The 21535-nt window shown below is 38.9% G+C and overlaps 1 protein-coding gene across 3 annotated transcripts in view; it reads right to left on the bottom strand.

Annotated features, from left to right (window-relative positions):
- The window catches only part of NCKAP5 (NCK associated protein 5), an 881281-nt gene that overhangs the window by 201680 nt on the left and 658066 nt on the right, over nt 1-21535 (bottom strand). For all 3 annotated transcript variants that reach the window (XM_045826267.1, XM_045826268.1, XM_045826269.1), the window contains 2 exons: nt 15024-15092; nt 5523-5561 (listed from right to left, as the gene is read on the bottom strand). In XM_045826267.1, the coding sequence (XP_045682223.1) occupies nt 5523-5561; nt 15024-15092 (108 nt within the window). The remainder of the gene's footprint in view (nt 1-5522; nt 5562-15023; nt 15093-21535) is intronic.

Here is a 21535-nt window from a genome sequence, read left to right on the forward strand (position 1 = left end):
ACTGGACCAGATAGATGGAAAGAGAGAAAGAAAAACAGCAGTTTCTCTGACTACTACAGCACGACCTTGGCAGAGCGGCAGCCGGCATCTTCAATTCCTCCATGCCCGCAATGGGATCTGACACAAAGGGACATATGATGGCTGAGGGCTGGGACAAGAGCTACTGCTCTGACACTGACAGTTACAGAGGCGAGAACGAGAGTATTCCTCCCAAGTAAATCCCTAGAAATAAAATAACTTTCCTCTGTTTAGATGCTGTTGTCTGGGACTGAGGCTCACAGCAGGCGCTGGACTGTCTGTCCTCTCGCACAGCCCTCCCTTTCCTATGACTCCCTGGCATGGCTCAGGCCTCCAGTGGAGGCTCCCATTGAAAACACAGGGTTGTGTCTTCTGAAATTAAAAGAAAGACACAATATGTAATTTTATCAGTGGGAAATAATGCCAAAGGCTTTACTTAATTGAATTTCATGTAAGAAAGTATAATGGCCTTTGGATTCAAGAAAATAGACCTGTTTGCCTTGCAATCTGTATGCCACTAGCATTTGGAAACAGAGTAAAGAATTACAGCTGAATGTGAGGGCAAAATATACTGAGCAATGTCATACACTGATCAAAAAGGGCTCTGTGAATCTTACTAATCTCAAATCCTAACTTCTCTGGTCCACCCACATGTTGCAAGTTTCACCTGCACCAGATTCACTGCTATTCAGTTCCTGTGGAGTACAGTTACTTCATGCATTCAGAGCAAAACCACTACCTGGCTCCCTGTCAAAGTAAATTAGAGAAAAGGATGATTTCTTGGAAGCAGGATATTTACTGACATTATCATTAGAGTATTGTGGAAAACTATTTAAATCTAATTTTTCATGTAAAAATGATATTACCATGGTATAGCTATTCCAGATGCAGTGTTTATTGTGGGAATACATCAGATTGGGAGGTAAGGGGCCTGGGCTCTGGGCACACATGACCTTGAGGAAATAACTTATGCTGGTTGGGCCTCAGTTTCCTCATCTGTAAACTGAGCTTCTGTACAAAACCAGGCTTTCAGAAGCAGGGCTGTCCTAGTGGCTTCATGAGGAGGCTTGCGAAGAGCCACCTCAACCACTTTCTGAAACTTAATGGACATCAGATCCACCAGCCTCTCTCTTCTAAGTGACTGTCACTGATACATTCCTTTCTCTTTCAAGGGTTCTAAGACTTCTTTGAGAAGAAAAGCTGTTTCTGGAAAAGGCTGACCACATTTCGGACCAACCAAGGACCTCAACATCAAACACTATTAAAAGGCCAGGCAGGTCACTAAATGTGTGACCAAACCAGGCCAGCTCTCATTAGTAGGAAGTGATAAGTTCTGTGCCAAACCGAATAGTATGAGCCTTTATCCCAAAGACATTTGGATTATAACAATTTAAGTCTGGGTGATAGCTAAACAGTTCATGTAATTAGAGTGAACTGAACCAATTACCAAGCTAGTTGACAGTTTCAGGATTAAATGCTCTCTCAGGTCCCTGGAAATTGTGAAGTTCTAAGGTCCAAATCAAGATTGATGTTGAGAAAGCTTGCCTCCAGATTTACAGAATCAGCTTTGACTCCATACATAGAAAAGTCTGAATGTTCTTGCTGGTGAGTTCTGGCAATGTTTCCAGAGGTTCTAAGAAATTTATTGGCTACCTTGCTCTTTTGTTTTATTTGGCTCTTTTGTTTTTGTTTATTGGCTCTTTTGTTTTATTTCCTGCAATCATAACTAATGATTGGATTTCAATCCACCTGTTAATTTTCATAATTTCTCCTCTGCCTGCTGAACTATAGTGGGAAAAACAGTAAGTGATTGAAAGGGATCATTAGGCTGGATGGTGCAGAGGACAAGAGCATGGAATTTGAGTGCAATTACCTCAGGGGAAAGGATAGGCTTTGCTACTTCTGACAAATAGAACTGTGGGCAAATTGTTTTCTTACTCCTATCTCACAGGGCTGCAGTGAAAACAAAATGACGCAGTGCATTTAAAGTGCTGGACATGGGGTGCGACTCCTTTTAAGTGCACAGTAAATACAGGGCCGGGGGGGGGGCAAAAGTAGGTTTATAGTTGTTGGTGTGGAAAATAATATAATATTATGATATAATAATAAACTTTGTTTCATGTATTCAACTCTAAACCTACTTTTGCCAAGCCCTGTATAAGCAGACCCTCTTCAAGGCACCAGATCCTATACACACCATTGCTAGACAAGTGGGCCCAGGTGGCCTGACTGCCCCTCCTACAAAGGAAACTTGTGGGAGTTTGAAGCTCTTTCAGTTTCAAGCTACAAATTTGTCTTGCTTCTATTTGAATGGCTACATTGCCAGACTCAAGATACAGGAGCATTATTCTATGTTGGTGAAAAAAAAACACCATATAACTATTCGGTTACCCTAAAGAACGTGCAGCTAAGGCTGAGGTTGTTGATGTACTGAAAAATAGCTGCAGGGAAAAATGCTTTTCTTCCAAGTTTGGTGTTAGTGGTACATACACACACACACACACACACACACACACACACACACACACACAGAAGAATCTACAAGAGTTATACTTTCAGTGAACGTAATGGACTTAATGAAGATAAAATGTATTTCAGACAAAAATATGAGTTTAGCACAATTACTGATTGTTCTTGCTCTTGTCAACTTAAGCCTATGACCGGAGTCATAAATGGACATGAGCTGGGTTTAATATTGTCACTTTAGCATTATGGGTTTAAAGGAGGTACAGTCTGCTCTCTTAAGGGAATCCACAGAGTTTCAAGATTAATTGAATTAGCTGACTAGGGAGATATAGATGCACTTAACAGAAACTGGTAAGTATATGGAAATATTTTTTTCTATTATTATTGTGGAAAGAAGTCCATTCTGTTACTTCAGGATGCTTATCTGGGTCAATTCAGGGTATGCCATGAAAAATGATTCTTTGGTTGCCCAGAGAAGAGCTGAAACCACAACAGATTTGCCTTTGTGTCTTAATAAATAATATATTCTAAAACTGAATAGTTATGACTCTAATTCACATCAAGGATTATTATTGTGAGTTGGATAAATCACTCAAGATTTCTGTTTTTACTCCATGCCTCTTTAAGAGGTACATTCTCTTTTGAATTAGTTTTCTCATCTGCATTTTGGAGACATTTTATTTCCTATATTGTGCTCTTAATTAAAGAAGTTTCTGTCATTGTTGCAGCAATTTGACAGTCCCTGTACAAACTGGGAAGCACATGTGTCTGCAGAACATGGTTCTTGTGGAATCTCAGAGAGCCCTGGAATCCCCTCCTGCCTGATTGTGTCCCTGAGGTATGCAATCTCACAGTAACATGTCCTTCTGTATCTCTGTTTAACTGTACTGAGGTGGATTTATCTGTTTACTAGTTATTACTTGGATTTGTGTAGCTATTTTTTTTTGTGGCTGACCTGAAGAGTCCCATTTTCCTTTATATTGTACCAGACAGTTTCCTTGTCTCTTTCCTGAGGCACCATTTAAAAAGACAGGCATGGGAAATCTTTCAAAAGTTATGTATAGCGCTGCAACAGTGCTCCCTTCAGTCCTTAGGTTTGCAATTAAATAAGCTCACAGTTTCTAATAGGAGGGAAGTCACTGAGAAATTAAAGCCTTTGAAAAAGAAAAGGCATTCAAATACGTTGTGACAGAAAGTGTAAACATTCAACATCTGTTTCTGCCCTTCTTCCACAATATTATGCCAACAAAATGTCAGTTAGACACATATCCAGAACAAAGACTTTGTTACCAGCTAGCTTCCTTATATGTAGCTCTGTGATTAGGGTCTGTTTAAGGAGATGTAAGGAGATATGAAAGCTTTTGAAAGTGCTTTTTAAAAGACAGCTGGTGTGTACCTTTTTACCCATTTCATTTTCTTCAGCTTTTCTTCCTTCCTGATGGTTGGAATGTAGATGTGATGACTGGAGCTAGAGCAGCCATGTTGGACCTTGAAGTAACCTCAGAAATGGAGGGCATGTCTCACTGAATGACAAGATAGAAACCAGGAGTGGCAGGAACTCCATGGACTTTATGGAGCAGTGTCACCATACCAGACCTGTACTACCTTCCTGCAGATTTAGATGTGAGAAATAAATAACATTCTTAGCTTATGTAGGCCACAATTATTTTGGATTTTTGTAATTCGCAATGGAACATAATTCTAACTTTACATAAGCATACTCACATCTCATTACATTATGTGATGTTCATGTAAACCTGATGTTAAAGTAAAACCTGAAGCATTTAAAATCAGGAAGCATCAGGAAGCATGGTATTTTGACAGAAGTAGTTGGAGGAGAAACTCTAAGAAAAATGTTTTCATCATGCCTTTATAGTATAAATTTAAAATAATATTTAAGTATATCCATGAGAAGTGGTCAACCCCTAATAAAATTATTTTCAATTAAAAAACAAAATGTCATAAATTATTTTTGCTCTCATTAGCCACATCTTCCTTGAATAAGCCACGTGATTTAAGATTTCCTTTTATAGAGGACATCTCCATCTCACAGAGAAGTAATAGAATAAACAAAATGTGAAAGACCTAGAATTTAGCACCTGAGAAATATTATGGAAAGAGATGAGAAAAGGTAAATAAAATTCACCAGCCAAATGTGGGCAAATACTTCTATTTACCAACTCTGACCCTATAATATGATGTGTTGTCTGAAGACAGAATAGGAAGACAGCAAAGAGTCAAGTATAGAAATTTAATGTTTAGAGGTTACCTTTTGTTTTTCCCCTAACTTGATCACAAGATAATTGACAAATATAATCACATGTATTTAAAGTGTACAATGTGATGATTTGACATATATTACATTGTGGAATAATTACCAATATTAAGATAATTAACATATCCATCACTTCACATAGCTTTTTGTGGGGTGTGTGTGTGTGTGTGTGTGTGGGTGGGTGGCGAGAATAAGATTTACTGTTAGCAACTGTCAAGTATACAATAATACTGCCATTTATTGTATATTTACCACCACTGTAAGAACTGCTCTTCATGCTTCATTTCATAGAAGAAGCACAGCAATTCTGGGAGGTGGGCATCATTACCCGATTTTACAGAAGAGGAGCTAAGGACCAGAGAAATTAAATAATTTTCATAACCCCAAAGACCTCTTGCTAAAATTTTGGCTTCTCTTAATGCTGTCTGTAAGAGGCTATTCATTTTGTAAGAATTGGAGGGATCCATCAACCTATCCAATGTTTACATTTACTAAGTGAAAATGATAGGTTTAGTACTCATGTGGGTACATGGAGATCTTTCATCTTCAAAGGCTTTCTATTACTTTACCAAGAGTTTAAATTTTAGGCTTCTATTGGTCATTGATGTACTTCATATACCATCTAAAACGCACACAATTTTAACTTAAGTGAATAAATAGGTAAGTATTGCATCTATCAATCACAATTTCCTAGTTTGACAATATGAGTTCCAATCTATTCACATAGGCACTTTGAAAATAATAAAGCCAGAAAGTGACCTACCTTTTGCGTAAGTAGAGCTTGAACAACTTGGTTGGCTACCTTTAAAAAATAAAGAAAAGAGTTGTCATTATAATAGTGAGACTTCATACCTATGGACTCTAATTTACCACTAAGTTTCTCACAGCTTGCTGTAGCTAATTAGTTCCTTATTGGTCTCTTTCCTCTACTTCTAGGGGACCTGATTCTTTTCATAATAAGCCTACCCTTCTATGTAATATTTTGTTTTTTTTTCCAAAGGTGACCTTGTTGCTAATTAAGACAGTTAATATGGAAAGATCATTCATACCTCGACTTAAGTATTTCCATATTTGGAAAAATAGTATCCATTCATATGTAAAGTACTCCAAGAAGGCTAAAAAATGATATAGTGCAAAACACAATCCTAATTATCTGTACACAGTTTTTACACTTTGCTGATTTACAATCTCCTTTGCCTCTCCTTTTTATTCTCTTGCTGTGGAACTATTTGACTGCATAAAATTACTTGCAGTAGAAATAGGTAGAATGGCAGAGAATAGGGAAAACTCATTGTTCCCTATATGTTCTACTTTCCTCCCCTATGTCTCATTTATGCCTTTTGTTTGTCATTGCTACCTGTAATAGTCTGGTAGTTATTTACTCCAATATTCATTTTGCCTTTCCTCATAACTAACAAACCCTTATTTTTTGACTGGGCACATCAAAGTACCTTTCCCAGCCCTTGTTGTAAGTGTCATTCTGCAACAAACTTCTGGCCAATGAGTTATAAGAAGACTTTCTTGGGCTTATAGAAAATCTCTAAGAAGGGGGCTCACCCTTCTTCCTCCTTTTCCTGTCTGGAATATGAAAGTGAATGCTAAAGCTTCAGTAGCTACCTTGACAATGGAAGTCACATATTAAATATAGCTGGGCAGAAAAATAAAATAAGCCCAGTCTTGATAATGTATGGAGCTACACTGTCTATCTCTGAACTTCTATGTGAGAGGGAAATAAAATAGCCACTGTTATTTTGAGTTTCTTCCAATATAAATCCAAATATGATTCATACTAATATATCAACAGAACTCTATAATTTTCTTTATGTATCAGGTGGCTTGGGACAGTGGGAAAAACTGGGCCCATCTCAGCCCAAGGAAGTATGATTAATCTGAGACAATCTTGGTAATTCCATTCCCTTATGATGACTGGCTTAGAAGTAGCCATGTGACACAATTCCAGCTAAGGGCACATGTAAAACCAACGGCATGTCTCTGGCCCTGACATTTTCAAGGATCTGGCATTTTTCCAGATAACCACTCATAATTTCTATATCTGTTTTTACTAAGGTTTCTTTTTCACCTGCAGATTTCAAAAACACAAAAAATCACTTACTAAACTTCATCATAACCTTGAAGCTTTGTACCCAATATGGCTACTATTGATAAAATTAAAGTGGACAGGTAAATAATGTGATTTTTTTCAGCTAATACATAAACATTTAGTGTGATAACTGAAACTGACAGAATTAAAGATCAGTCAAAATATTTAAATATCCTAGATATGAGGTACTTCTGTTCACTTATTTCACCCTTCATTTATTCAATATAAATTTATAGAGTATTTGCAAAGCTAGATGGCTGCGTGTGTTCCTTGGTTTCAGAAAGAGCATAGCTGGTAGGAAGTTGGCAGGGACACAATTATAACACATTGTAATAAGCATGTAATCACCTTGGTAATTCTCACATTCAACCAAAGGCAGAGTGATACACTTCCATCTTCTTTTTCTCTTGATAAATTTATTTTTGGTGATGCTAAACTATGTATGCTTGTATCCCTATCTAGGATCAAGCAACAGATTACAGTAAGGATGTTTTCATGGAGCTTGTTTTTTGACTCAATATTGGCGAAATAGCACATCCTTAACAACTGCATGTTACCAGTAAGTCTCACAGAATATTAAAATACAAGCTGCCATCAACTTGTGGTTAGGAGGCATTCACACCACAAGCAGTAAATCACTAGAATTAGATTGCCTGTAATTGATTCGTTAAGTCATATGCATGAGTGCATGAGAGGTATTTTTTTCTGTCAGAATCCTTTCCAAATATATGTTTCTTGACATTAAGTAAAACAGAAAAGTCTTTCATTAAAAGTACAGTTTTGAAGAAAAAGTATTCATACTTTGCTTTTTTCCCCCAGAATAAGTTAAAGAAGTATACCTAAGAACTATGATAGCCCAAAATAAACCATGTTTTCTGTAACTGGTACTTTTTCTTTTTTCTTTGTCCTTTTATTTATGTGTGATCACAATGGTGATAAATGTTATTCAGCCCACATAAACTGACCAATAGGATAATCTTGAAAATCTTTCAGTTTTTAAACATTCATTTCAGTTTGAAGTAACTGAGAATTTAAAGGCAAACTATATATATCATCTATTTCACTCTTGCCAAATTAAAAAAAACACACACAGAAGAACTGAGCTATTCATACAGCTTGAATGAGGAACAATGTACCAAAGTTAATTCATACCGTCAATAATTTAATTCTTTCTGAACTAAAACTTTGGATTTGATTTACATTCTCATAAAACTGCCCAATATCAATATTTTCTTTTCTTCCACTAAACCAGCCCTTCACTTAAACCAGTCTGTGGAACAGTGGCCACATAAAATAGCTCTCTACATGATTTAGCAGGAGACATAAATGGATATCCTAACTGTAACAGCCTGCAGGGGTGAATATGTTGTCTTTGCAGTCAAGTATGTGGCCCTGAAGGCTTACTAGACTCTATCTCTGATACAGTTCCTTCTAGCATGTACTTTGGACAACTGTTTGCTCTACCTGAAAATTGAACAAAGATACACAAATGCATTATTTCTTTACCTACTGACACGGGGTTTTATTACCCAGAAGGACTCACAGGTTCTTTGCAGAACAGCAGGCAGGCTGTACAAGTACTTCCTTGGGAACTATCTATGAAAACAGAGCCTGGGTTTTGTTACTACTTTTAACTGCTAAGCTTCCATGATATATCAACTGAACAGTTAGTTGTTTGGAGCCTGCAACCTCTAATAGGTCACAGAATGATCTCTGGAATAGGCCCCTGTCCTGATCAGATTATACCTTTAATACTTGGGTTGCAAATAATCACACACTCGTAAGCTCAGCTAATGAGAACAATTAACTTTCAGTGTCACCTGACAGCTTTCTTCTCCAAAGAAAGGAACAATAGTAGCTAGGCTGGACCAGAGAGAACTGAGACACACTGAGCAAAGTTGACAGTCCTAAAGCCCCTGGCTTGTTTTACAGCCTCCATGAAGCTCTCTGAGGAGAACCCCTAGCTTTGCATTGCTCTGGGAACTCAGCAGGGCTGTAGGTGAGCAGAGATGCCAAGGAGAGGCCCCAGGTATGTGTTTCCTTTCCTCCCAGTAAGAATTTTCAGACAAACCCACTCCTCTAACACCTGGCTGGTATACACACAGAGCTTTGTTCTTCTTCACTGTCAGGCTCCCAGAAGTCATGATTCCTCCTAGCATTCCCCTGGAAAGGGTGGGCAGAGGGGCGAGGAGTCAGGGATGTGGAGGTGTCGGTTGTTTTATTGCAAAACAGTCCCTGAAGGTGACTGAGAAGCCCTGCCTGGGAGTTTATTCAGAGGAGCCAATTCTCACCACTTTCCTAAGACAGCCCAGGGCTGGGAGTCTGGGGAGGGAATAGAAATTCAAAGTCCTTGTGATTTGACAGTTCTCTCTTCCAGGCCTGGTGGTCTCACTTTCATACTTTCACATGCTATTTTATCATGCAAAGCAAGGGCCAAGTCAGCAGGATAACTTAACAATTGGTTGAAAAAGCACAAGTTCTAGAAAACGTGCTTTGGAGATTTCTATGCTTTTTAGCTTGGTTTGTTATCCTGAGGAGCATTGGGCAGAATTGCTAGAAAGCCTCTGGTTCAAATACTGACTGTGTTTATGTTGATTGTACTGATATGTACAGGATAGGAGGGGCAACCTCTATCTAGGCTGTGAAAAATGCATGAGATAATAGATATGACCAAAGAACCCACCTCAGACAGTACCTGATATAAAGTAGTCATCTCACAAATATTAAATCTGCATTAAGTCGTTCAAACTTCATAGAGTAAAATACATTTTTAGGTAAGCAGTTAAGAAAGAATGGTTTGAGCATAAGAGGTTTTATTTGTAAAGGAATGAAGTATGTGTGCATGTGTGTGTAATATGAATATGTAAATATAAATCAGTAAGAACCTATATTACTTATTTACCCTGTAAAACATTTTATAAAATATTGGGAATGGGAGAAATTCGTTTAAACATATATGTGGTATTCCAGTGAAAACCAGTGTGGAGATAAACTTATAGCTGGTAAACTCCATTCATTTAACTCATTCAACAAATATGCATGAGTACCCAGTATGAGCTAAGAGTTGTATTGGGTCTCGGAGAAATTCCAGAGACTAGAATGTCCTGATAATGACTCCACAATCTAGTCTTGGTATTGTAGAGAGAATAGGAATCAGAGAGGTAGTTAAGAACTATTCTTAGCAACATACTTCTGCCTTTATTTAGCTTTGGTTTAAAAGAAATTCTACTGCCTTTCACTTTTTCTGAACTACATTCACAGGTCTAGTTTTCCCTTCCCTTCCTATCTCTATCCCTTCCATTCTCTATCTCTGCACTTCCCCCTGAAGTGCAGAGATAGAGAAGTCAGAAAGAACTCAATATGGCTTCCTCACTGATGGCACAGACCCTGGCCAACCTGGATGGTCTGAAGGAAGGCAAATTCTCCAACTTCTGTGTGCAAAAGCCTTGCCTGGGAAGTTTGATAATATTGCCAATTCCCTCACCCCTCCTTCTGCCTAAGAAGGACTGAGTGAGGTGTGAGAATCTGCATTTATAGCAATCGCCACACATCTTTCTGACACAGGAGAGGCCCAGAAACACACCTGGAGAAACACTGAGATAGGGTTTATGTTTGATTACTCAGACACTGTTGAGGAATAGGAAATAATCCACAACTTCCTCATGGGTCTGTTGTTCTTCTATCATTCAAGTTGAATGAAGCCTTCATGCATAGAAGCTTTCTAAAAATGCTCTCTAAGGCACAGCATTCAGAGAACCTAAGGGTGGCGGTTCTCATTGTGGCTGAACATTATAACCCCCTGGGGTACTAGAGAAATTCTAATTCCCAGGCTGCACTCTAAACCAGAATCAGATCAGTCCCTAAACTGGGGCCTAGGCAGCAGTATTTTTAAATCTTCCCAGGTAAGACCAATGGGCAAGAAAGGGCAAGAACCACATGCTCTACTAGATCCCAAACTTCACCTGTTCCAGCTCCTTCCACTAAAAATCCCTTTCAGTTCTGCCCCTTACCACCTGCCCACCCACCCACCACTCATCTTGTCCTTTGGTGGCTGTGCTGTGCATTCTCTAAGTTCCCAGTGCACCTCATTTCCCCTGTGATTTCCCTTCACATCGTTCCTCTGTGATTATCCACCCCCCTCACTTCTGCTAGCTTGGAGGCACCTTAATTTCCTAAGGCCTGGGTGAGGTTGACTCCCAATACAGTGGTATAGGACACAACTGAATCCATCTAAATGCAAGGCAGCAACAACTTGAGGGAGATGTTATTTTACCTATTTTGTATGTCTCATTACACTTCTCTACATGGGAATGAGTTGGCCTTAAAGGAACTGGTCAAAGCAATACTGAGAATAAATACCAATTCACTACTTGCCAGTAAACCTGTCTGTCAAATAGCTAGACAAAGACATTAGACTCACATTAAAACCTGATCCCCAAAGGAAAGTCCAGATCAGTCCTTGGTTTTGCCTTTGTGTTGCCAGGTGAGGTGATGAGGAGCTAAGTAGCAGTAGAGGTGATGGTGAAGTGGTGAAGCATGTACATGCACATGTGTGTGATCGTTTGTGTGCATGTACCTGCCTAGCCAGTGTGCGTGTGTTTGTGTGTATCATGGAGGTGGGTCCGTTTCCTTCTGAAGAAACACACCCTTTCATTAGAACACACAGAGGGAATTTCTGACTACCAAGTGTTTTCCCCAAATCCTCAATGTTCTTCTTTTCCCAAAAAATAAGAAGCAGTTCAAAATGGATTGGAGAACATTTTAAATTTCTATTTTATCCATCTGTGTATGTTTTCTGAAAACTATCAAGGAAACTAGCAAGGAAATAACTTACACAAGAACTGATCTTGTTAGTTTGTCTAGTTAGTATAAAAAGCCTAGAAGAGAATTTGGTATTCCAGTTGGTATTATTACTACATTCAAGTATCCCTTTGAGAGTGTTCTCTTACGATGCATGGAAACAGACTATGCACCCTTGCGCAGTATTACAAAACAACTGGCAAGTGCAACCAGGAGCCAGTGTTTAGGAATACAAAACATTTTCATTGCTCAAAAGTACTTCTTGGTTGCAAATCACCTCTTTGGCAACAGTTAATGTTTGCAGTTAAGAACAAAGGGACACTCTCTCTAAAAAATTCTGTCTTCCACGGAAAATTCATAAGAAATGATTTTGTGGGTGAAAACTTACATTCTGCCCAATACATTCTGATGAAATATTCAGAATTCAGGCACAGGAAACATGAGGAAAACAGAATACAATTTTCCTTAAAGAAATGCTGTGACTATTGTAAATGGTGCTGCTATGTACATTGGGGTGCATAGGTTCTTTTGGATTGGTGTTTCAGGATTCTTAGGATATAATTTCAGCAGTGGAATTGCTGGGTCAAAAGGCAGATCTATTTTTAGTTTTCTGAGGAAATTCCATACTGTTTTCCATAGTGGTTGTACCAGTCTGCAATCCAACCAACAGTGCACTAAGGTCCCCTTTTCTCCACAACCTCTCCAACACTTGTTGCTTGTTGCTTTGTTTATGATGGCCATTCTGACTGGTGTGAAGTGGTATCTGCTTGTGGTTTTAATTTGCATCTCTCTGATAGCTAGTGATATTGAGCATCTTTTCATGTGTCTCTGGATCCTCTGTGTGTCCTCCTTGGAGAAGTGTCCATCAGCAAATGAATGTATCAAAAAACTATGGTACATTTATACAATGGAATTCTATGCAGCAGAAAGAAAGGAGCTCCTACCCTTTTTGACAGCATGGATGGAGCTGGAAAGCATCATGCTAAGTGAAATAAGCTAGGCAGAGAAAGACAAACACCATATGGTCTCACCTTTAACTGGAACCTAAACAGCAAAACAAACAAACAAAATATAGCCAAAGACACTGAAATAGAGAACAGGCTGACAGTGACCAGAGGTGAGAGGGGAGGGAATTTCAGGGGAGAATGGGAAGGGTTTATAGGAACCAATATAAAGGACACATGGACAAAAACTGGGGGGAGGGTGGAAATGGGAGGGAGGTGGGGAGGAATGGGTAGGTGGACTGGGATGGGAGTAAAGGACTAAAAACTGTACTTGAACAACTATTAAAATAAAGTTAAAAAAGAAGAAATGCTGTGAGCCTTGTGATTGATGGGGAGGGGTAACTTCTAAGAGAATTGTGACAAATAAGACATTACTGTGGTGTGATTCATACAAATTTGAATTCTGAATACTGATTAAGTCTCACTGGAAATTTCTGTGCAGGAGGTTAAAGTAAAACTTTGATGACCAATATATATGATTCATAGGCAATATTTGTTCCTTTAAATATTTTTTGATCTATTTGGTTTTTCTTGCCCTAAACTCTGATTGGACCAATAACCTGGGGACCAGGGGTGAAAAGTGACAAACTGGTCTCACTAGACTGAGTCATCATCTTCCCTTTCATGTCAACTAATTCAATTTTGGACACTAAAAATGGATGAGCCTTTTAAAGTCTGGACAGGGTGGAGAAATGCAGATACCATCTTAAGTAACTGATATATATGGCTGGAAATATTAAACAATTCAAATATGAAATATTGAACAGTTAAATTTTTTCTAGGGCCAATTTGAGGGTTCTTCTCCACACATAGTAAGTGCAATGCAAGGTGGCCTGTATCATGAGGACAGCGGCTCTCAACCTATAGGGGTGTTTCAGCATCATCTGGAGGGCTTGTTGACACACAGGTAACCTGCCAGGCCCACTCCCAGCACCTAATTATAGAGATCTGGGGTGGGCCTGAGAATTTGCATTTCTAACAAGTTCCCAAGAGAGGCTGGTGCTGCTGGCCCAGGGATGACCTTTCAAGAATCACTGGTGTAGGAAAATGCCCACCACAACTGGAACTCTGGGGAGGGAGGCCACTTCCAGTTTGAAGGGAGAAGGGAGGAATGTATGGTGACGGTGATCATGTCAGAACTGGGATCTCAGCCTGTATAACTTCATCGCCTTATGGGACACTGAGGTGGGGGGGCGGGGCGGGAAGTGGTAAGAAAGATCAAGAGGAGTTTGTTGGAATAAGTTTTCTCAATTTTTAGTGAAGAGGAAAAGACTGAAGATAGTTTTCACTGATAACGTAATTAAACATAGTTTTCTTATTTTCTTAAAAGCTATATTGTAACACCTCTCAAACTCAATCTTCTAGAAGGATATGTGTAAGTCTTACACTATTAGGCAGACAACTAAAAATGTCACCCCATTAAATTAATAACTCTAATCACCAACAAAATGTCAGACGAGAGCTGTCAGTGAGATGAGTGACCAGGCCTAACTGGTCCATACAGTGTGGACTGACAGCATACCTCTTGACGAGAGTGACAGGGGAATGGTTGAAGGGAGAATTTTCCTCTCATTTCTCAGGAATTCTGAAATGCCCACCATCTTTACCTTCATCCCTCCATCACCATCAAATATATTTCTAAAGTTTATTCATGCATGGGCCCTGTCTTCCGTTCTGCTCAAATTTTCTTCATTTCCCTTTCTCTTTCCAGCTGTTGCCAATATACTGACTTTTCCCTCTGGCTAACAACTGTGCACATCACTCCACCCCACTTGTCAGGTTAAGTTTTTTCAGAAGGGTATCCTGTTGGGGACGAGGCGCAGCATGCCCTTATGTGGCTGCACTCACAAGTAAGGAGGATCATACCTGCTGGACAGAGGAATCCATCATACAGTGAAGTCCACCCAAACCATGCCCAAGAATGTTAAACAATAACCAAAAGGAAGTTACAAGATGCCTGGGTAATGGACTAGGGAGAGAGCAGAAAGATGGGGTATGGAGAGAGGTAGACTGACCTTCCTTCTCAATGTGCACCTGTTCACAACCTTCCTTTGGAGAACAAAACATTCCTGTCTTGTGCAGGCTGGTAGTGAACAGATATTCCGATCTAAGGAACCAGGGGTGTCCAACCGGTGGCCCACATGCCACAGGCAGCCCAGGATGGCTATGAATGCAACCTGACTCAAAATCATAAATTTACTTAAAACATTATGAGATTTATTTTGTGATTATGTGTCACAGTGTATTTAATATGTGGCCCAAGACAACTCTTCTGCTTCCTGTGTGGCCCAGAGACACCAAAAGGTTGGACATCATGAACAGTGTGGCCTCTTACCAAAAAGCACTCCATTCCACCTACCTCATCAAGACATCTCTCATACTGTTCCCTTTGATTTTCATTTTCCAAAGTCAATGCTGAATTCTCTGCCTGCAGGAAGATACAAAAATAATACAAATAAATCAATGAAATGTTGTATTATGTGACAACATATTCAATACAGTTACTAAAAATACCTCCTCAGGACCCAAAACAACCTTTGAGAAGAGTCTTTGACAAGTTTGCTCTAAGTACTATTATAAATATCTCCAGGATGATTTCTGTCTTACTATGTTGCTTCACAAAAATACATTATCAGTTAAAGAAATGCAAAACTTGATATTCTGAACAGGTAGGAAATCAAATCATGGCCTGATGTGAGAGTGTTTTATGAAAAGATTACAATGCTATTTCATTCTATGAAAATGTAAATATAAGAAATGTCTCAATTCACTTATTAAGACCTGTCATGGCTTTACAACCCAATATTTGTTTAGGCCACAGAAAAGAACCTTATGTAAATTCACAAAGGCACAACTCTAAATGCAAACTAATCATGTTGCTTTTCTGGTCAATCAATGACTTTTGAACATAAGAACATAGTGAAAAATTCAAGAACTAAATTATACTTGAGTCGCTCTCCTTGTCTCTCTTGTTTCAGAATTACTGCTTTTCTGCTCCTCAGAGCCATGTGGGTATCTGACTGCTATATCGATTACTATAAGATACTAAATTGAATATGGCTAGTAGGTTACTATGTGGAATAATCAGGGGAAAAAGTAATCAGAATAAGAAGAGCAGATTTTAGGAGGAACATGATGTAGTGGCTTAAGAACTGCCCTCTGCATCTGGTAACCTGGGTCTACTTCTGCCACTGTGGGCCCCAGCCTGAATTCTTTTTATTTTATTTTATTTTAATTATTGTTCAAGTACAATTTTCTATCTTTTACATCCATCCCGGCCCACCCACCCAGCCCACCCCACCTCCCTCCCATTTCCACCCGCCCCTAGTTTTTGTCCATGTGTCCTTTACACTTGTTCCTGTAAACCCTTCCCCTTTTCCCCTAAAATTCCCCTGCAATTCCCTCCCCTCTCCCTTCTGAACACTGTCAGCCTATTCTCTATTTCAGTGTCTTTGGTTATATTTTGCCTGTTTGTTTGTTTTGTTGTTTAGGTTCCTGTTAAAGGTGAGATCATATGGTATTTGTCTTTCACTGCTTGGCTTATTTCGCTTAGCATAATGCTTTCCAGTTCCATTTATGCTGTGACAAAGGGTAAGAGCTCCTTCTTTCTGCTGCATAGAATTCCATTGTATAAATGTACCATAGTTTTTTGATCCATTCATTTACTGATGGGCACCTAGGTTGCTTCCAACACTTGGCTATTGTAAGTTGTGCTGCTATGAACATTGGGGTGCATAGGTTCTTTTGAATTGGTGTTTCAGGGTTCTTAGGATATAATCCAAGCAGTGGAACTGCTGGGTCAAAAGGCAGATCCATTTTTAGTTTTCTGAGAAAATTCCATACTGTTTTCCATAATGGTTGTACCAAAAGCACTCAAAATCATGAAGATTAAATAGCATGCTATTAAACAATGAATGGGTCAAGAATGAAATTAGGAAAGAAGTCAAAAAGTTTCTGGAAACAAATGAAAATGAACTTACAACAACCCCAAATTTATGGGACACAACGAAGGCAGTCCTGAGAGGGAAGTTCATAGCAATACAGGCCTACCTAAAAAAGATAGAAGCATTTCAAACAAACAGCCTAACCCTACATCTACAAGAACTTGAGGAACAACAAAGACAGCCCAGAGCAAGCAGAAGGAAGGAAATAACCAAGATCAGAGCAGAATTAAATGACATAGACACTAAAAGTACATTTCTAAGGATCAATGAATCCAGGAGCTGGTTCTTTGAAAAGATAAACAAAATTGACAAGCCTTTAAGCAGGCTCATCAAGAAAAAAAGAGAGAAGACCCAAATAAATACAATCAGAAATGAAAGAGGAGAGATTACAACTGATGCCAGACTGAATTCTGAACGTGCAGGTTGACCCTTCCCACAGTTGCAACAGTGACCACCCACCTTGCTCCCTGAAGCAAACGAAGCAGTGGCTCTGCCAACTGCTTCCCTACAGCACTTCTTGACCTTTGTGGGGTGCGGGGACAGTATTGTTTCAGAGCTCTGAAGCAGTTCTTTAAAAATTATGGTATAATTTCTAGGTGGTACATAGATCAACATATTTCCTTTATAGTTTCTCCCTATCAATTATTTAACAAATTTATTTGGATATAATTTCAAAATTACAGGTGATTTGCAAGAATAGTATGAACTGCCACCCTTTCCTCCGATTCACCAATTGTTAACATCTTACATTCTCTTTCTTTTTCAGTGTTTCTTCTGCAACTTGTCAGTTAGTTCCAGGCATGATGCTCTTTATACTTAAATATTTCTGTGTATGTCCTAATAACAAAGACTGTATTATAAAACCACAGTTTAGTTTTCAAATTCAGGAAATATAACATTACTACAATACGGCCTAATCTATAGTCCTTATTCCAATTTCATCCATTGTCCCCATAATGTCATTAAAACACATTTCAGATTCCTATCCAGGATGATGCATTGCATCTATTTGCTGTTCATCCAGGATCCCTTAATCTGGAATAGTTGCTTTCTGTTTCATGCTGTTTGTTGACTTACTCTTTCCTTCTCTTCTTTCCTTCTCTTCCTTCCTCCTGTCCTTCCTTCCTCCCTTCCTCCTTCCCTCCCTTCCTTTGCTCCCTCCTTCCTTCTCTCCCTCTATCACTCCTTCCTTTTTTACAAAGTAGAGGCCAATTATTTCTGGGAATATTCATTAATTTGGATTTGTTTCAATTTTTCTCATGCACATCTAGCAGGAATAGCACAGAAATGATGCTGGGTCCTTCCCAGTGCATAACATCAGAATCATATGGTATTCATGTGTCCTATTATTGAACAAGTTAACTTTAATCACTTGATTAGGTGGGACCTGCCAAATCTCTCCACTACTTGAGGTGATGAAAGTATCTATCTTATTATGTATCAAACCCTCATCTACTTGTTTTAGCAACCATCAATGAGTGATCCCTGAATCAGTGATTACTCTGTGAATAATGATTTCTACCATTCCTCTACCTATATTTTTGAGTGGAGTACTTTTCCTATTCAATTATCAGTATGAATACATGAATCCTTATATTATTGAAAGGGCTATAAATTACTACTATTTGTTAGTAATTAGTTTTGATGATCAAATTGCACTAGCTTTGGGAAGGTGGACCTTTATGCTGTCCTTTTAACCTGTTCCCATCATGTAAAAAACACTTTCTGCTTTTTGGGGCACACAGAAATGTTTCAGGTTTACCTGCTTTTCCCCTGCCAACCTCTGAAATTGACTATTTCCTCAAGGAATCTACTTCCTTTTAGCTGGGGAATGACATTTGGAAACAGATTTGGGAGTTAATGTGTGCCAATTGCTATGGAGGAGTCATTGCTTCTAGTTCCTTTCAAGGGAAGAATCTCTCTGCCCCTCTCTCCCTTCCTTCCTACACACACACACACAACACACACACACCCTCTCAACTCCCATAGAACAAATAATTCTTCCTTTTACTATTTTCCTATTTATTTTTTCTCTAAACATGGGCTGCCAATATCATACTCATTTCTTCAATCCTACAGTCCATACAAAAATTTTAACATTACAAAATATAGTACTAAGAAGAATTCACCTTTTTTTTTTCTTTTTTACAATGAAGGTGTATAGCAAAAATACTGTGCTCAAGAGTTACTAGATTAGTATTCCCCCAACATTAGCGTGGTTATACAATTCATTTGGAATTCAGTTCACTTTATTTGTTTCTGATAGTATTCAAATTTAATCTCTCTTCTTGTTCATTGCACTTCAGTTTTTGAACATAGAAAAACATTAACATGATTGCAAAAGTCACAATCATACTAAAAGGTACACTCAGTGAGATACCCCCTCCAACTGCTCAACCCCATTTACATGTCCATCTGGCAGGTTCTTTATATATAGTGTTCATCATTCATTTTCTGTCTTACTTTATTTGTTGCTATCTAGTTAAAATCATGTCCCTTGACTCCCTCCTATGACATATGCAACAATCACCTTTCCCCTCTCACTCCTTTTTTCCACCCACTCTCCAGCTGCATTCTTTCTACTTTATCAGAACCCATGGTCATGTACTATAATTTCACTCTGCCTCGTATCCTTGTTTTAGCCTCTTTAATTGATGACAACTGGGGAGGTTGCTTATACTTCCCTTTTATTTCTATGACATCTTAAAATTTTCCCTCTTCCTTTGCCACTTCACAACCATGTTTCCAAATGGCACCTCCCCTTTTCTCTTTGCTTCCTTCTCCCCAGAAACATTGCCCCTCTGACACAGCCACCTCAAGCCCCACACACTTGCAAGCCCTACACAAAGCCACACTGGGAGCCTAAGCCGTCTCTACCTGTGGTCGGTACTGAGCATGTGCTGTGGGACCTTTTCATTCTGGGAATCTTTCCTCATACACTCTGCTGCCACCCTCCCGGGACACACAATATTATAGCCATAGTTCTGTGGGTATTTGGTGTTTATTTTTCCACTCACAGGAATTTGAACTTTTAGTGTTCTGTTTTTGGGTAATGCAGACAATGGTTTTGTTTGTGTTCCCTGGTGATTTGAATGCTTTTATTTTTATTTTTTTGAAGATGTATTATAAGTTTCAGATTTAGGCCAGTTTGTAGTTTGTTACTTAGCAATGCAGCTCAGGTGACATGATTGCACTGGGATGGAGCATAGAAGTTGAGGTACAGTGCTGAGGGAGAATCTGTTTGCAGGTGATCTTGCCACTCAGTCATCTTGACCTTGTTCGTAGTCTGAGTCCCAGGATTCAGACCCTGTCTCTTCTTCAGGTTTCGGTTCTAATTCTTGGCTTTGACTTTGTCTCTCTGGGCTCAAATCCCTGTTTCAGCAATACTCCCAACATTCCTGTCCCCGAGGAGAGGTTCTATTTTCCAATCCCTTTACAGACAGACTTCTGCCACACAGCCCAATCCTTCTACCCTCACCCTGATCGTCTGTTTGAACTTTTAAAGTACTGGTTGTACATAGACTGTTTCTTCTCTACTCCCCACCCAAAGTAAACAGAGAGTCTCTCTGACTTGCTGTTGTCTCCTTCCGGGATTGCTTCAGCCTGTCATATTGAACCTCTGCTGTACCAGCAGCTGACATGACCTCCCATTGCCTTACTCAGCTCAGGTGGGAGGGCTGGTTCCAGGTTCCAGTTTTGTTTCAGTGAAGTTCACTTGGTAATGCCAAGTTGTGTAACCTTCAACAAGTCATTCAGCCTTGCTGGGTTTACAGTTTAGCTAATATATGAAAGGAGCAAACTCACCAATCTACAAAGTGACTTCTAATTCACATATTTGGATACCACAGTATGCAGGCAACATACTGAAATTTTGATTCTATAAACCCATTGCTTTTTAAGGAGAAATTTAGCTTTTGCAAAGTCTGCTGGTTTTAGTAAGGCAATGACACAGAGGATAATGGGAAGAGATAAAGGAGATGATGGCAATGCCAGTTTACATCGTTTTCACTTTAAATGTCGTGGAAAAAATGGGTAAGGAAATAAAGCTGAAATAGGAATTTATATGGGATGTCTATATCTTGCTCCTACCCACAATATCACATCACAATAACACTACCTTCGATCTGTTTGGATAATTACCATCATTACACCATTTACACTGCTTGCCCCACATTTACAGCTCTGACAATCCATTAGAGGCAAGTAAATTAAATACCTAAAGGGTGCTGGTGAAGACACAATAGTCACATTTATGGTTAATGCGTTCACTTACAGAGACCAATTTAATTGATATTATCCTACATATCCCAGGAGAGAATGGAGATATTAACAATTATGCTAGTGAAGTTAAAAGAATCTTGAACTCATGATTTTCTTTAATGCATTTGCATTTATTAGAAATTCAGGATTAACCTGCTACTGACATGAGACAACAGAGGAAAAAAGCAAGAAAAGAAACCCTTTAATTAAATATGATTTAGAGAACCTGTGAATATTTGCATGGCAGGGGTGGAAAAGGATAAAGTAGAGAGGAAAAGAAAAGGTAGGTGTCACTACTGAAAATTACAGAAATGACAACCCAGGTCTTTCCTACTTTAAGTAAGTATGTTATTAAATTAGCACACCCAGAGGATGTAATTAGAGCATTCAAGTGAACATAACAGTGGATCTCTGTGTTCTGCTTTTTATGCCCCAGCAATCAGGAACTTCTGCCAGACTGAGTCCATGATTTAGAGTATTTCCTGCTCTGTGGGCATTCATCATGACTCCAGATATAGGGATCTAAATATGTTTCTGATTTCTCCTCTGAAGTTCTCAAATGTCTTTATAAAATTGAAGAGCCTAATAGGGCAAATCCATATTGTTCTGGTTTAATGAATAATATACACATATTTAAAGGGAACTATGGTACGCAGAGGTCTTGCTC

The sequence above is a fragment of the Phyllostomus hastatus genome, unplaced genomic scaffold (assembly GCF_019186645.2).
Source record: "Phyllostomus hastatus isolate PE091 unplaced genomic scaffold, TTU_PhHast_1.1 phas_scaffold_60, whole genome shotgun sequence".
Taxonomy (NCBI): Eukaryota; Metazoa; Chordata; class Mammalia; order Chiroptera; family Phyllostomidae; genus Phyllostomus; species Phyllostomus hastatus.